Here is an 18,663-nt window from a genome sequence, read left to right as displayed (position 1 = left end):
GATTTGAACGATGCACGCACAATCCCATAATGCCACACTGCAGTAAAGTAGTGTAAAAAGCAGGAGCTACAGTGACAACACCTGCTTCTTGTAAATTAATTACAGTTGACATGGAAATATACTGTTAACAACTGTAAAACCTTATTTAACCAATAATGCATTGCGAATTACAGCTACATCTTGTAAAATGTTTAAACAGTAAAATTCAGTAAAATTTTGCTGTAGAAACTACAGCAATTTTTTACTGTGTGGTTTACAAATAAAACAAAAAAACCATGGTTACTATAGTATTAGTTACAATAATTAACCATGGCATTTATAGGTTTTACAAGTGGTAATCAATGCGCCAAAAAAACATGGTTACTACTAGGGTTGCTCGATTATGACAAAGATCATAATCAGGTTATTTTGGTCAATATTGTAATCACGATTATTAATGGGGCATATAACCAAAAAAAAAAAAAAATTAATGCAAATCTTAAATCAGTGTAAAGTTAATATTAAATGTGTGTCACACCACAGAAAAATGTGTTATTAACCACCCAGCCAAATTTGAATGCTAAAAAAACCCCGCCAAGTGAATAAAATAAACTATCAAAATCTTGAAAAAATAAGCAGTATTCTCTGCTCTCAAACGCTGAGTGCGTGTCCGCTGGCGGGGCTGAAACCACGCCCACTGGCGGAAAAGCTTCCGTCTCTCTCAATTGTCTTCCTCTGCAGCTTATTTAAATGAGGAGACTGAGCTGTTTTGTAAATGATTGCAACCAGGTATTATGCATTTACGTGACGAAGGCATAGCTAGCTAGCAAAATCTAGGCTGTAGTTAACGAACAGTAACTCGATTGAGCGCGACTGGGCAAACCACTGCACTGTAGTTATTAGGTGTGTTCAACTTGAAGCAGGGCTATGCAGAACGATCAGTGTATGACACGAGAGCGATTCGAAAGCATGAGCTGTCTGCTTTCTATAGCTCTGTACTTTGATGTCACGCACCGATTGATCTGAGCAGTGCTGTTTCAAGTCGAACAAACATCTTATAGTGTTAGGGGAGGGGCCATACTCAGTGACTACGCTTCGTCATCGAGTCATGATTTTAGCCCCGCCCAAAAAATCCTGACCACAAAAATGGTGAAAACCTGTTCAACTGTTTAACTCCACAATTAAGTACTACATAGTTCAAAGTCTTTGTAACATGTTTCTGCAATGCATTTCTAACATGTATAATGTGTTTAGAAACAATTCTCAAAATTGACTTTACAAGGACTTTGTTAGAAAGACCACCTGGAACGGAAAATGAGCAACGTTTATGATGGACCGATATAGTAGCTACTTCCAGCAGACTGATGCAAGAGCCAGCTCTAGATGTGCGCTCCCCGTTATTGTTCAGTGTTGTGCGTTCATGCAAACAAATGTGAGTAATAATGTAAATATTATTTAGTTAGCACTTTATAGTTATTATTGTGAATGTCTGACGTTCTGCGGAATGTTTGAGATGTGTAATGACGATCGCGATATGATCCCGTTAATCCAGTTAGCCGCGTTAGTCTGATCATGTTATGCTAACATGTGCTGTTAGTATTACATGCTGCGTCATGCCATGTTTTGGAGTTTACTTTATTATATAATTTTCATATATTATGTAACAGTTGAGTATTCGTTTGTGATGACTAATTTAATCTGTTATTGATACATTCTGTGGTAATTTGTAGTGAATGTGTACAGCTATATTGTATTCATATTGTATTCCTTTTTTTATTCTACAGACCACAACACAATTAATAACTTGTCAAATACTGCCATGACTCCCAATTATGTTCTTATGGATATCACTGCCTGACAAGTACTATTGTCATGATCCGGTCCAGGATTATTCACCCATCAACCACTAGATGTCACCCTTTCATCATTTGGACACGAGCACTACACAGACTGTTGCACCACACGGACTACATTTCCCATCAGTCACTGCATTACATGATCACCTGATCTCACAGTCACAGCTGCTTCCAATCAGCAATCACACCTGCACCTCATTTACAGACTTGCATATAAGCCACTCACACGTTCAGTTCAGGACGATGTCTTGTTTGGCCCAGTCTGGCATTTCCGAGCGTTTTCCTTGTGTTTGTCCCTGCCGTGTATTATCTTGGACTGTTTGTACTCCTTGTGATTCCCTGCCGCCTGCCCCTTTGACCATTGCTCTTGTTTCTCGATCTTGTTTATGCTGATTGCTGCCTGCCCCGACTTCTGCCTGGAATACGTCTATGTCTCTGGATTATCTGTGTTATCCCTGACGCTGGTGATTGATTATTGTATTGGTGACCTTGAACTAATAAAAACTGCAAATGGATCCGCTCGCCTTTGACTCCTTGTTACAACTATTAAAGAGAAATGTAATAAGCTAAAGCTAAAAAAGCTCAGAAAGAGGCTCTCCTGGCAAAATAAGCACTAGCTAACCAGTTAGAAAGACGACGCAAGCTGAAAAAAAGCAGAAACTGACCTAGAAGTAGCCAAACTGGTGAATTCTCTGCTCAGCCAAGACTTAAGTGTGGACGAAGCAGGTCCTGAAGGATCCCCAGATACAACCGTGCCACCACCACAGTTACTTCATGCCAGCCCAGCCAGTCTCCTGTACCTCAGCAGTCGCCCTGCCCCTCATCTTCCAAGATGCAAGCCACGCAGACTGTTCTAGAGGCACAGAGCACATTAAGGGACCACGCATAGTTTAGTCAACACCCAAAACTCCTCCATTGACATTACAAGCGACTATGTCAGCACAAGTTCCAGCTCACGCCGCACAATTATCCACATGTGCAGTCACTCAAGTACAAGGGAGACCATAAGCTGCACATTCTGGGGAGAATATTTCACATGTCTCGCCCAGTCCCAGTCTCAATGCCACTACCCTCATTAAACCCTGTGCAACCAGCAGCGGCTAAACTTGCGACACCACATCCAGACAGTGTTCGGATCTTGCAGACTTTACCTCCCTTTGCACCCATTGCATCAACCTCACATGTGAATAATTCATTTCCAGGTCAAGTAGCCCCCCTTATGAGTCAGACTCAGCTCATTCTAACCACTCATCAGAGAGTGACACTCTCAACTAACACACCCATCTGCCCTCAACCTTATCCTTCTGGGTAAACTGCCACCTGATTACCGAGACAGTTTTGTACACCTTTGTTGCAGACTGCCACTGCCAGAGTGAATGTGGACGGTGTCCAGCGGTATGCTACCCTGCTGCTAAGACGCACCCCTATCACTTTGCTCCACGCAGGCATGGAGGCTGTTCTCCCCAGTCTCAGAAACATCGAGAGAAAACTGGCCAAGAATCCTGAGCAAGCGCAAGTTTACTGCTCTGAGATTAAAAAGCTTGAATCAGCGGGCTACATTGCTAAGATAGCACCAGAGGAGGCAGACAAGTCAACAGAGTCGTGGTTCATTCCGCACCACATGGTGCACCACAATGGAAAGGATTGAATGGTCTTTAACTGTTCCTTCCAGTACCATTGTCAGAGCTTGAATGAACAACTCCTTCCTGGGCCAACACTTGGGCCATATATGTTGGCCGTGATATTGAGGTTCCGGCAACATGCAGTCGCAGTGAGTGGGGACATTAAAGGCATGTTCCCCCAAGTATGTCTGTTACCTGGTAACAAGTCAGTGTTGCGATTTCATCTGGAGGAACATGAACTGGGAAGCTGGCCCAGACATCTACGAGTGGCAGGTACTTTCCTTTGGTACGACCTGCAGCCCGTGCTGCGCCACTTATGCCCTTCAGCATCATGCTCAAGAAAACAAAGACACCATGGTTGGCTTAGTTGACATTGTGGAGACCTCGTTCTACGTTGACAACTGCTTTCACAGTACCCCCGATCAAGGTGAGGCCAAAGCCATAATAGATGGATTGCGTCAGTCCTTGCTACAGGGAGGCTTTGAGATCCGACAGTGGGCATCCAATGTGCCATCCATTCTCAGGCACCTCCCATCGGAAGCCAGATCAGCTAGTAGCGAGTGCTGGTTGTCTCCGAGTAGCACAGACCTGCAAGAACTTACTCTCGGCCTACAATGGAATTGCCTCGACGACACCCTCGGGTATAGAATAGGGATGTGTGCTACGACTAATTTGACTGTCGTTTAAATGGAAGTTTTGTATCTGACTAGTCTAAAAGCTATAAACCCCCAAAAAATGGCAAAAAAAAACCAAACAAACTGCGTGTGTCTATATAACAGCCTACACTTGAAATACTTAATCTTTGAATCACACTGTTAAATCCTTCAATGAATTCTGAATAGGTCACGATTATGCTGTATGCTTGCCTGGCGTTACCATCATTTAATTTTAGGTGGTCGTTAAAGAGAAAAAAGGAAAAGCATACACTCAACATAAACCAGTGCATAGCTTATTTATTCAGATTGGCTGGAGCAATGCAGAAATGGAAAATCAATCAATAGACTGACAGAATTCATTTTCATATAACATTAGCCAACATATTAAAACACAAGTCAAAAACTATAGGAAAGTTTATCAAGGAATAGCATTAAAATGGCTTTTAATAACGTAGGCCTACTTCATGTTGGCTATATTGTCTAAAAACAAAACAATCCTCATTTTACTTACTCAGACCATGCGCATTTGTTCAGTGAATTTAACATGTTAACGTGGTCTGGCAAAAGACGGGACTAGAGGCGATTTTTCTGAAAAAAAAAGAGCCTGTAAATCCCGCACCACCACCGAAATGGGTCTTCGGTTAGAGGAATAGACAGCGCGGATGGGATTGCGGAACGCAGTGATGGGTTGTAGTCATAGGTTGTAGTGTATGACATGGTTGACATTTGCTGGCTTTGGCTAGCCTCCACAGTGTTGCCAGATTGGAAATGTCCAAGTATTGTACCAGAAGCTGAAAATCATCGTATTTGGAAGAAAATTTTTGACATGACCTGCAAATTACCACAATAGATAAATAACTACGTTAGGCGTATGTACAGTGGGGCAAAAAAGTATTTAGTCAGCCACCAATTGTGCAAGTTCTCCCACTTAAAAAGATGAGAGAGGCCTGTAATTTTCATCATAGGTATACCTCAACTATGAGAGACAAAATGAGAAAAAAAAATCCAGAAAATCACATTGTAGGATTTTTAAAGAATTTATTTGCAAATTATGGTGTAAAATATTTATGAATAAATAATTTTATCTCAATACTTTGTTATATACCCTTTGTTGGCAATGACAGAGGTCAAACATTTTCTGTAAGTCTTCACAAGGTTTTCACACACTGTTGCTGGTATTTTGGCCCATTCCTGCATGCACATCTTCTCTAGAGCAGTAATGTTTTGGGGCTGTCGCTGGGCAACACGGACTCCAAAGATTTTCGATGGGGTTGAGATCTGGAGACTGGCTAGGCCACTCCAGGACCTTGAAATGCTTCTTACGAAGCCACTCCTTCGTTGCCCGGGCGGTGTGTTTGGGATCATTGTCATGCTGAAAGACCCAGCCACGTTTCATCTTCAATGCCCTTGCTGATGGAAGGAGGTTTTCACTCAAAAATCTCACAATACATGGCCCCATTCATTCTTTCGTTTACACGGATCAGTCGTCCTGGTCCCTTTGCAGAAAAACAGCCCCAAAGCATGATGTTTCCACCCCCATGCTTCACAGTAGGTATGGTGTTCTTTGGATGCAACTCAGCATTCTTTCTCCTCCAAACACGACAAGTTGAGTTTTTACCAAAAAGTTCTATTTTGCTTTCATCTGACCATATGATCATCCAAATGCTCTCTAGCAAACTTCAGACGGGCCCGGACATGTACTGGCTTAAGCAGGGGGACACGTCTGGCACTGCAGGATTTGAGTCCCTGGCGGCACAGTGTGTTACTGATGGTAGCCTTTGTTACTTTGGTCCCAGCTCTCTGCAGGTCATTCACTAGGTCCCCGTGTGGTTCTGGGATTTTGCTCACAGTTCTTGTGATCATTTTGACCCCACGGGTGAGATCTTCGTGGAGCCCCAGATTGAGGGAGATTATCAGTGGTCTTGTATGTCTTCCATTTTCTAATAATTGCTCCCACAGTTGATTTCTTCACACCAAGCTGCTTACCTATTGCAGATTCAGTCTTCCCAGCCTGGTGCAGGTGTACAATTTTGTTTCTGGTGTCCTTTGACAGCTCTTTGGTCTTGGCCATGGTGGAGTTTGGAGTTGGACTGTTTGAGGTTGTGGACAGGTGTCTTTTATACTGATAACAAGTTCAAACAGATGCCATTAATGCAGGTAACGAGTGGAGGACAGAGGAGCCTCTTAAAGAAGAAGTTACAGGTCTGTGAGAGCCAGAAATCTTGTTTGTTTGTAGGTGACCAAATACTTATTTTACCGAGGAATTTACCAGTTAATTCTTTAAAAATCCTACAATGTGATTTTCTGGATTTTTTTTCCTCATTTTGTCTCTCATAGTTGAGGTATACCTATGATGAAAATTACAGGCCTCTCTCATCTTTTTAAGTGGGAGAACTTGCACAATTGGTGGCTGACTAAATACTTTTTTGCCCCACTGTAAGTGGGAAGGTCCAAATCGCAGTTATCAGAATCCTGCGTTGAGGGGTGTCCGTTTGCAGTACAAATTTGATGCCATCATGGACCGCAACATAGTGTTCATTGGCTTAAAGCAGCACTATGTAACTTTTTCTGTGTTCAGAATTTGCAAAATGTATATAATGAGCGAGTACATCATGAATTCATCTTCCAAACCGACTTTTTGTCTTATCCCAAATCACTACGGTACACTTATAATAAGTGCTTATATTCGGACTATTGTAGCCTGTTCGGGTCGTCACCGCTGCGGAGTAACACATACCTGCGTGAATCGCCATAGACATAAACTTAGAGAAGTAGCTCCAGTTAGAATGTTCTTCTGTGAGATGGGCGCTAGAGCGCCAAAAGTTACATAGTGCTGCTTTAAAAGCAGGGCACGGTAGATGTAGGATCCACAGCTAGATGAATTAGTATAGAAACCCTATCATTAAAACGACCAACATTTGAAGTTTCACAAAATACTGAAATTATCGTACATTATGGGATTTTTTTCATTATTGATCATACATCGTACAGAGGTCTAAATTGTTGTACAAATACGATAATTATCATAAGTCTGGCAACACTGAGCCTCCAAGCTAACCATAAGTGCCCATGTTGAATATGATTACGCATCGCTCCAGTAGAGTTATTGTAAGCCAATTTGACATTACACAGTTTACACACAACTTTCCTGTTTCCTTCTAATTCAAAATAATCCTACACCTTGCTGGTCTTTCACAGATATATATATATATATATATATATATATATATACATATCATTGCATATATATATATATATATATATATATATATATATATATATATGCAATAATATGAATTTTTGTCTCTTAGAAACGCACATTTGACATTGAGTTGACAGTAGTAGTTTGAGTTAGGATGCAGATGTAAATTTATGTCCATTATCAAAATCAGTAACATCTGTAAAAAAAACTCCTTTTTTATATGGTGAAATTTTATTTTTCTGACTGTTTGAGTTTTATTAAAATTAACCATTGCTCTTCCATAGTAGCATACATTTACACCACGATAACCAGAGTTAAAACCACACATATAGCACCTCAATACTGTGGTAAAAATTCAACTATATGGTTTCTAGGTAGCCTATTTATAAGTAAAACAGTAGTCTAAATACATTTATTATAAATGCACAAACACTAGTGTCACAGATCAGCCAGGCTCCACCACCAATCCATCACAGCGATCTCAATCACCTGCGTATTAATTCTGAACACCTGCAACTCATTGGCATCCAATCACCCCAGCACTACTTAAGCACACACCCTACTCCAGTCAATTATCCGATCTTGTCAATACAAAGTGGACTCTCATTACTCTTCGCATCATCCACTCTCTCCTCCTCCAGCAATCTGGGGTGTGTGCTTCTTCTCAGCATCCACGAGTTCCTGGCAAGATACAAGCCACGTCAGTTTATCCTTTCTCCATAACATCAAGTATTCCAAGACTCCACTCACCTCTATTGACTCCTTACCCTCTGCTGAATCCAATAAACATCACGTTGTGTTATAATCCTCTGTGTCCAGTCTGCTTCTCTAACAGCTAGCCTATAGCTTAATCACAAATATAGTGTAATTGAATTCCATTACTCCTTTAATACATTTAACACACGTCTACATTAATATAATAAATTTGATATAAACACCACACATTTCTGCCACAATACCATGGTGCAGTTAATGTTGCTACAGTAAATCCCTGGTAGACAATGGCGATTTGTAGATTGAAAAGCTTTCCGACTGTATCATTGCACACAGAGTTTTTCTGCTGTTTGTCAGCGCTGTTTTATCTGGATTTAAACTAGTTTATATCAGTTGACTGATAGCGACTGATACTAGTTTATACCAGTCATTTGTGTTCTTCGCTGAATTCAAGTGCTTCTCACTGGATCTCACAGCGCTGTTCACTGGTTGCGAGTAAACACATCTGCTCTAGTCAGCGTGCTTTGCGCTCCACCGCTGTTTGAACCGAGCGGATATGGTCTATGTGGCACGGTTCAAATGAGTAGCGCTGTTTTGTTCCACTTTTCCTGCATAAACATTGCTTTGAATGTTCATCGAACTTGTTTTATTGAGGAAAATTATATCACTATAATTGTAGTTATCGTTTTATCGCCTAGCCCTACCTTAAAGTATATCTGCTCTCACGCCCAGGTTGGGAACCACTGTCCTAGACCCTCAACATCAGGTCACAAAGTTACTCATCCAAGACATAGATCAACAACTCAATCATCCAGGTGCAAAGCGAGTGCTAATAGAGCTATGGCGCAGATACTGGGTGCTTAGAGGCTGTGAAGCTGTGTGCAAACACCAAAATTTCTTTCAGGATTGCCAATTTTGGTGTGCCAAGCTGCAGAACCCACAGACGGCTGACCTTCCACCCTGCAAGCTACGTCTGTTCAAGCACCATTCTTCTCCACCAGAGTAGACTGCTTCGGGACCTTTCATGTGAAAATAGGCCGGTGCCAAGAAAAGAGATGGGGGATCTTATACAAGTGCTTGACGACCAGATGACGATCTTGATCTCCTTGAACACCTGGACACAGATGCCTTCCTCCTGTCTTTACAACTCTTTATAGCCCGTAGAGGGAAGCCTTTTGAGATACTATGTGTCAATGGCACCAACTTTACTGGAGGTGATCATGAGTTAAGAGACTCCTTTAGGCAGATGGCTCCTGAACTTCAGGCACAACTGGCTAAACAGCATATCCAGTTTCGCTATATCCCACTGAGCGCCTCTCACTTCGGCTGTACATGGGAGCAAGAGGTGAAGTCAGTTAAGAATGCGTTGCGAGTCATTCTACGGGAACAATCTGTGCCTGAATCTGTCCTGCAAACATTACCAGTGGAAGTTGAGGGCATACTCAATTCCAAGCCGCTTGGCTATGTCTCATCGGACACTGCAGACCTGGACCCCATGACCCCGAACATGTTACTCATGGGACGCCATGATGCTTCCTTACCACAAGTCCTTTACGACTCCAACGAGCTCTTGGGGAAATGCAGGTGGTGACATAGCCAGGTATTGGCTGATCAGTTCTGGACCACTTTCATCTGCAGCTACTTACCAGAACTACAGGGCAGACAGAAATGGAGATCGGATGGCAAAGGGTTGGCAGTAGGACAAGTGGTATTCCTAATTGACCATCAACTCCTATGAGCACTGTGGCCTGTGGGTACCATGACGGATACCTATGCAGGGGCCGACGGGAGGATTCGGACAGCTAAAGTCGAAGTCAAGGACAAGATGTACCTGCGCCCTGTTGTGAAACTGATTCCACTTCCTCAAATGAGGGACGAGGATAAAGACTCTTTGGATGGCCTTTCTTAAGGTCTACAATTATCCTGCTGGTAATTGGGGGTGGCGATGTCAGAAAGGCCACCCGGAACGGAAAATAAGCAATGTTTCTGACGGACCGATATAGTAGTTGCTACTTCCAGTAGACTGATGCAAGAGCCAGCTCTAGACGTACACTCCCCGTTATTGTTCAGTGTTGTGCGTTCATGCAAACAAATGTGACAACCCACCCAGCACCAGACATTATTCAGACATCGTTTTTTGGGCTAAATCAAGTCGGCCTGTCATGGCCTTATTTTAGACCAAAAATCAACGTTGAAAATTGTTCTTTGATTGGTCCGTCGGATTTGGTCCAAATTTACAGAATTCTATTTTAGAATTTTTTTTTTTTTTTATTTGCGACGTTGCAGCAGGAACAACATACAAAATATGACAGTGATAATCTCAGGTAATGATTATGTGCTTTATTCAATGTTAAAAGTGTCTAATGTGAGTTTGAATATTATTTTGCGTGAGGTTTATAGCCAGATATTTTACCTCAGATCTTGAAAATAAATTAAAGCAAACTTACATTAATGTCTGTGTAAAGTCAATTCTGAGAATTGTTGTAAACATTATAAATGTTAGAAATGCATTGCTGAAACATGTTACAAAGACTGTGAATTATGCAGTAATTCATTGTGGAGTTAGACCGTTAAACAGTTTTTCACCATTCTGGTGATCAGGATTTTTTGGGCAGGACTAAATCATGACTCGATGACGCAATCGAGACACCACCCTCTAGTTATTAGGTGTGTTCGACTTGAAGCAGCGCTGCAGACCGATCAGTGTGTGACATCAAAGTACAGAGCTACAGAGAGCAGACGCTCCTGATGCTTTCCAATCGCTCACGCGGTACTTTGATGTCATACACTGATCATTCTGCAGTGCTGCTTCAAGTCGAACACACCTAATAACTAGAGCGCATCAGTGGTTCACGGCTCAATCGCGAGTAACTGTCATTGCCGTTAGTTACTACAGCCTACAGTTTGCTAGCTAGCTATGCCTTCATCACATAAATGCACAATACCTGCTTGCGATCATTTACAAAACAGCTTGGTCTCCTTATTAAATAAGCTGCTAGAGGAAGACAGTTGAGAGAGAACTCACTGCGAACCAACTTCCATATCAAAGATGGTATCACTCACTCAAAACTGTTTAGTCCATTCACATTTGAATTTTCCGTGTCCACTTTTCTTTACTTCACACTCGCCATGTTTTTGCTGTCACATATTATCTACACTGTTAGACATTTCTGTAATTTCCACAGTTATTTACTGTATATCACCCAGTGTAATACTGCAAATTCCTTTTACAGTAAATAACTGTAATACCCTTTGCATCATGGAAATTTTCTGTGACGTCAGACCCCACATAAAGAGACTTACTGTATTTTAAAAAATTGCTGTATACTACTGTAACGGTCTCTTTGGCGCTATTATACTGAGGTCGTTTTATTTTCCTCATTTCTTACATTTGGATTGACACAATTTGCCCTGTTTGATGTGTTACATCGCTTGTAATGATTGGAAAATCCGTTTGTGCTTCGTGTAAGAAACAGCGCGAGAGCTTGGAGTACATCTGCAAGTTAGAAATATACCGGGGCATCACATTACTGTCCGCATTCACTGTAGATAGTATATATAATGGGTTCTATATTGCTTTTTTATCGAGTCGTGCCTCGCCACACCACTCGCGTCTGAGGAAGACACGGAAGCAGCGGGGCAGAGCCGCGGGTTTTTCCCGGAGATGAACCCGCACGAGAGTGGAAGAGCTCCGGAGAACATCTGCGTTGTGTGTCGATGCACCTTACGAGAGAGTAAGACCAGCAAGCAAGGTAAAAAATATATGTACGTTTGCCTGTGTTTGTGTCAGATTTTTGCACACCAGTTTAACCCATAGTAACATTTACTCGTCAACATGGCGGTTACAGAACTTTACCATGGTAAACTGCGCTGTCGAATTAAAATAGTTTTTAACGAGCAATGCTATCTTATATTAACATTAGGTTAACTAATGTGAAATTTAGTTCAGGTGTTAGTAGTTAATGTTGGCCAGTTGCCTGAGAAAATAAGAGGTTTTTTGAGAGGTTTGTGTACTCTATATGGGGTTTGCCTTTTAAAAGTGTGCTATTTCTACTTATTGTTTTTCAGAGAAGACATTTCTGTCAAAGTGGATGGTGAGCAAAGATGGTGGCCACGTTTTGGAGCAGCACCTGGGTTTTGCAGATGGCTATGTACTTTTTCCCCATTATGTTTCTGATTCTTTGTGAGGATGAATCCAGAGGACACAACATGGAGAGGATGTAATGTAATGCAATGTTTTAAATAAAGAAGTTGATATTTTGTAATTATTGTGTCTGTTTTAATTGAATGCCAGTAGTACCTATGTAGAGTAAAAATAAAATGAATTCTATATAAAATTATAAAATCGAATGAAATCTATATTAAAATGAATTAATTACAGTAGTATACTGATAAATCAAATACAGTTTGCTACTGTACATCTTAATTACAGTATGTATATAAATGTCTAACAGTGTACACTGGATGCGACAAAGCATTGCAAATCATTTGAACTTTGTGTCAGTAAGTCATAAATAGGAGTCATCAGTTTTCTGTCGGGGATTTGTCGCGCCGCACCGCATCCAGTGTAGACAGCATCACTGATTATAATAAGTTCTACTGTATTTTGTTGCGTCGCGCCACTCGCATCCGGTGTAGACACGATGCAAGTTAATGTCGCTTTCTGATGCTGTGTTTGAATTTTCATTCCACGTTATTTGAAATTAGTGTGGGCCAAACAATTTTATCTCGCGGGCCGGCCTATTGAGGAAACCTGGTTTAGTGTCTTCGGAAAAAGTCCGTTAGCATCAGGCTAACTATAAGAGGTAAGGTAACTATAGACTTGAGCTCTTGTTTATGAAAGTTTGGGCTTTTAATCTCATCTATTTTAATGTCATTCACATATATATATTTTGCTGGCAATTTGTCAACAGATGAATGGAAGTAAGCTAATTAATTTAAGTTATGACCGATAACAAATATTTTATAACTCTTTTAAGCCAAAGCTGAGCTATACCCTCTCTCTCTCTCACACACACAAGCGCTTGTCTTGTTGTTGCAGTCTCCGCTATTTTGTTGTTCCGTCTCTTTAGGTTCATTTTCTACTGTGAAACTATGGCCCGGGACAGTGTTGCCATCTTGTGGAAAAAACTGATTACTGAAAAATAACAATAACATAACGCACGGTTACAAAAATTGGGTGGTGTGCATACAGTATGCACGCACTGTTCTGATGACGAAATTTGCGTCACATGCACTGTACGCTGGCCCTTGCGTACACGTAAAAACTGAAGTATACTTTGGGCTTAATCAAGATCTTCAGTTTTACTAACTATAAAGTCACAAACAGGTGAGTGTGATCAGTAGTCAGTGCTTAAGGGCTGTCTCAATCTCAAAATATTTACAGTGCACTGAAATGTTTGCTCCCTAAAAAAGCTGTGAAAACCAGGACTATGCTCACTATGGTCCCTTGTCGGAAGTTCTGAAGCTCAAAACTTAAGATAATTCACTACCAAATGACACGTGATAGATTTTAAAACACAAACCAATATTATATTTCAGCATAAACATACATCACTAGACAGGTAATGTCTAATCTAGCAAACATTTCCGATTTATTTATAACTGAAATCTTGCACGTACATGTAACAAAGTGTTTATCTTAATGTGCTGTAAATAACATAAAACAAGATATCAGTTATACTGTTGTGCATAAATGTCAGTAGTGATGTTGTACAATGAGGACGGAAATACTCACCAGTGTATAGTGAGCCACTGTGCTTACCAATGCCTGAATTCATGTACACAATATATTAATTTACAACCTAGCGAACTATGATGCTGATTGAGACGAACCCTCTGTATGACAGTGGATCTTGAGGGCCTGAGTTGAGAACCCCTGACATACGTAAGTGGTCTCCGGCGTGGGAGGCGGGCACTCTAACAAGGAGGCTAAAGACCACGGCCAGTCACTAGAGCGCCTCTTGAGATCAGGGGAGTGAGGTTTTACCCACACAGCACTTACCCGCTGGCCTCTGCTACACTATTATCTTTTATTCCCTTTTGTTTGTGTGTGTCAATCACAGCTACATAAAACCAAAGGCCATTCAGCCACAGGTCACTGCATCTTTTGCTGTGTAAGTAATTTTTTTTTTTTTTTAATGTCATTATTTATATTCGGTTCGGTTTTTATAACTGTTTTAGGGTCACCGTTCCGGTAACGGTTTTATGTACTGTCCTTTTAACATTTCAGCATCTGACTTTTTTTAGTACTTGCATAGTAATTTTAATTGGACCACATTTGCAATGCATATATAGCATGGCTCCAGACTCACTTTTGAAAGCAGTGGCGATGGTGGCGCGAGAAGCAGATTTGGTAGTGCTGGGGGTGGTGTGTGGGGGTATTCAAAATAAAGTATATTGTTTTTCATTAATAAGTGTAGTTACTAGTAATATTACACATTTATTTCTTGGTAATGCACATTTGACAGTAAAGGACCGAGCTTGAGTTGAAAGCACAAAATCTAAAAGAGTTTAAAGTGCTGTAAATAGTTGTGTGAAATACTTAAAAGTGCTTGAATTTTATAACAGATTTCTGTGCAGAATTTGAATGCTTCTCACTAGAGCTCACGGCAACCTTATTCATTCTGCAGCGAATTCAAGTGCTTCTCACTGGATCTCAGAGCACTGTGCAGTAACACGAAATCAACACTGCTTCCTGAGTAAACCTGTTCTGAGCTCAGAGAAGTTTGTTTGCGCTGCGCTGATCCGAGCTGATAAACGGTCTGCGCTGCACAGCTCAAATGAGTAGCACACTTTCACTAGCTTTTGTTTCGCTTGCTGTTTGATGTTTCTCATATGCAACAAAAATAGCAGCGCTTATGAGGTGGGGCAATGTGGTGGTCGTGCCAGTGCGATCGCTCACAAAATTTACTCGCACCGGCAGAAAAATCGGTCACAAAACAGTCTGGAGCCCAATATAGGAAGTGACAAAAAACTGTGCTGAAAATTCTAGAAAATTGTTCTCATGCTGTAAGTCAGTTCCCACTTTTGTGCCCCGAGGTGGAAATGCCCTAACAGTAGGCAAAACTCAAGTGTATACTTTACATTTTGGACAACCATTGTTTTGTATTTGTTTTATTATTATTATTATTATTTATTTATTGTTTAATATTGTTTTTATTTTTACATTTACATTTTGGTTCTTGTTTTCTTTCTCAATTCAGATGCTGGAGAAAAAACAGCCAGGCTAAAGCATTCAAAGTGGAAACTTCTGTCGTGGCTCAATAGGATTGGGATGGTGGAAGGAGCAGAAGAACCAGAAGATCAGAGATCAGGCAGAGATCTACTGGTGCCACTGAAGGAACAGATTTACATAATGTGTTAGTTAAACCAAAAATTTTCATCACTCACCTTCACGTCGTTCCAAACCTGTAAGACATGTGTTCATCTTTGAAACATAAATGTAGATCTTTTTAGAGAAATTTCTGCCCCCCTATTTCACAGTTTATGCAAGTTTCAAACCTCAAAAAGGTAGTAAAGGCATCATTAAATTAAACCATGTGACTCAAGTTGTTTAACCCCAATTTTATGAAGTGATGTGAATGTTTTGTATGCACAAAAAAACATTGTAGTTTTATTAACAAAATAACATGAGAGCACCATCATGCATCACTGTTGTGTTGGCGTGACAGCTGGCCATCTCATTGTGCTTTTGTGAAAATGCGTCGGAGATACATAATTTGTGAATAAAGACATACTTTTTTTGTTGTTGCGTTTTTTGTTGTTGTTTTTTTTGCGTACACAAGGCATCTTAAAAAATCTTCATTTGTGTTCTGCACAAAAGGGTCTTATGGGTTTGGAGTGACATGAGGGTAAGTAGGCCTAATTAACGACACAATTTACATTTTTGGGTGAAATATGTTCTAATGTGGTTATAATTACTCATTGTTCTGTTTTATAAACATTTTCAATATTTCAAAGATTTATTGTTTTGGAAAATGATGTTTATATAGAAAATATTGATTCATTTGATGAAAAGTTACAGTAAAGAATTTTAAACTGTAAAAAAAAAAAAAAAAAAAAAAAAACTGTTTCAAGTAAATATTGCTCTTTTGAAAGTTCTATCCAAAGAATACTGAAAAATATCACGGTTTCCACAAACATATTGGGCAGCACAACTGTGTTCCACATTGATAATAATCAGAAATGTTTCTTGAGCAGTAAATCAGTATATTAGAATGATTTCTGATGGATCACGTGACACTGAAGACTGGAGTAATGATGCTGAAAATTTAGTTCACAGGAATACATTACATTTTACAATGCATTCATATAGAAAACAATTATTTTTGTAGTTATATTTCACAAAAATTACTGTTTTTACGGTATGTTTGATAAAATGCAGGCTTAAGATGTGATCAGGAATGTGTCTCTTTTACGTGAAAGATGTATTTATTGTGTCAATAAATGTTTTGGTACTCTTTTGTGAATTGTCTTATTTTTACAGTAATTATGAATATGAAATATAAATATAATCACGAATTCACGGTTGGAATTAGGCCTGAAAAGACGTCTTTTCAACTTTAATTTTACAACCACATTTAGACGTAATTTGGACGTCTTTTTATAGACGTCTTTTCATCTTTCACTTTTCAACCAAATTTTGACGTTGTTTAGACGTCTGACATTGTCTTTTCTACGAGTTTTTGCCGGGTGGGAATCAACTTTAATAACTCAAGCACGTCCCATTTTGCAAAAGTCACGTTACATGATTTTACTGATTTACACGTGAAAATGGGCTTTTATGGAGGAGTGAAAGCGCACTGCTGGAAAGGGGGCGGAATGGGCAATAATCGTTTTATCTCGATTATAGCATTTTCATTATCGTTGCAGGACGAAATAGAAACTGAATTTTGATTAATTGCACATCCCTAATTACTACACTTTTACTATAATAAAACCATGGTTAATTTTCGTAAGGGTTTTTTTTTTTTTTTTTTTTTTGTAAACAATTCTTATAAAAATGTAGCCTACCATGATAACCAGTTTAAAAAAATACCAGTTACTCCTTCAGAAAGTGTAAACTTTTTGCAAACTGTTATTTATATCATTTATGACGGTCACTACAATTGCCACCAACTGTAGCAACTAGTATTCTGGCGAAAACAACAGCCTGCCATATACAGTAGAATAGCCAACAGTGTTGGGCTAGTTACTCAAAGAATGTAATATATTGCTCATTACTAGTTACTCCTTTCAAAAGTAATATTGTTACTTTACTTATTACTTTCTGGCAACAGTAATTAGTTACACTACTAGTCACATTACGTTTTCTTCACACCCCACAGAAGTTGTAACTGTGTATCTTCCACATAAAATTCTTCTACAATGTTACTAACAACATATTTCTGCCTCATCATTTGACCAAAATCCACACTGGATCGCAGTCAGAAGTTATTACAAACACTCAATAGCGATTGATAGTGGCATTCAAGTAGAAGTCTTGTATTCATCTCATTAATTGTCATGTGTAGCTTGAAGTAATTTTTCCGTTACCCATATGCGATTAAATTTTGTTATGCATTTAATCAAATCACATGAGTTTGTAAGAAACTGTTTAATTTTCCAAAAATATTTGTAATTATATTAATATAATGTACCACATGCTGATCAGAGGGATGTAATGCCAGAGTAAAGCAAAGCCACAACTTACACAACAGATCTTTTTTCCTGACAAAATCAATATAATGCAATATTTCTATCTGCAGAATGTAAGCTTTTCCATATTCTAAGCTTGCCTGCTGCACTGGGGACATCACATGCATGTGCGAGTCGTGAAAATTATGAAAATAAATCTAGGAATTATTTGATTGTTAGATTTTAAATCAGCGGGGTTGAGGCATCAAAAGTAACTAAGTAACTAAGCTGTTTTATGGAAAGTAACTGTAATATTATTACTGAAATCTTATTAGTAATTAGTTACACCACTAGTCACTGCAAAAAGTAATATTATTACAGTAACTAAATTACTAGTAACTAGTTACTGCCCAACACTGATAGCCAATTATTTTAAATGATGGATTCATGACAAATAATACACAAAATATCGGTGTCGTACCTGAGCCACCACATATATCCATACTCATATGGGAAAAAGCTGTTGGGATCGTCGCAGCAGTATTTGACGTCATTGAACCCGCAGCAGAAGATCGCTCGCGCGTCGCTGTCTGGCTTGGGGCACGTGAAGCCGCTGACAAACACGTTATCCGCGTTGTAATATTCCGCGCAATCCGCACTCATGCTGCCCGCGACTCAAACCCTCCACCCGCCACCTGTTAAAGCCAGAAGACCCTTATAACATCCTCCGGAGCTTCACTAGTCGACTGCGAGTTACTCCGGTAAGAGTAAACAGTGATGTGAGGACTGCCAAATACGCACGAATATCTGAACGTGAGATGCTGAGAGCTTTATTTACGTTCTCGTTCTCTCTCTCTCTCTCTCTCTCTCTCTCACACACACACACACACACACACACACACTCAGTCACTTTGTCGCTCCCTTGTATCCAGTCTCACTTTCTCCATTTTTTTCCCTGTATGCTGGGAAAAAAAAACCTGTATCCACAGAAAACCTTTTATTCATTATATTTTACT

At 39.8% G+C, this 18,663-nt stretch overlaps 1 protein-coding gene across 1 annotated transcript in view; it reads right to left on the bottom strand.

The window, feature by feature from the left end:
- The window catches only part of LOC131532623 (protein shisa-like-2A), a 66,357-nt gene extending 48,047 nt beyond the window's left edge, over positions 1-18,310 (bottom strand). The window contains exon 1 of the mRNA XM_058764436.1: positions 18,129-18,310. Within this exon, the coding sequence (XP_058620419.1) occupies positions 18,129-18,310 (182 nt within the window). The remainder of the gene's footprint in view (positions 1-18,128) is intronic.
- Positions 18,311-18,663: the final 353 nt, after the last annotated feature.

Source organism: Onychostoma macrolepis, chromosome 23 (assembly GCF_012432095.1).
Source record: "Onychostoma macrolepis isolate SWU-2019 chromosome 23, ASM1243209v1, whole genome shotgun sequence".
In the NCBI taxonomy this organism is placed as follows: Eukaryota; Metazoa; Chordata; class Actinopteri; order Cypriniformes; family Cyprinidae; genus Onychostoma; species Onychostoma macrolepis.
The sequence above is the reverse complement of the archived record's forward strand: the minus strand, read 5'-3'. Positions and strand labels throughout refer to the sequence as shown.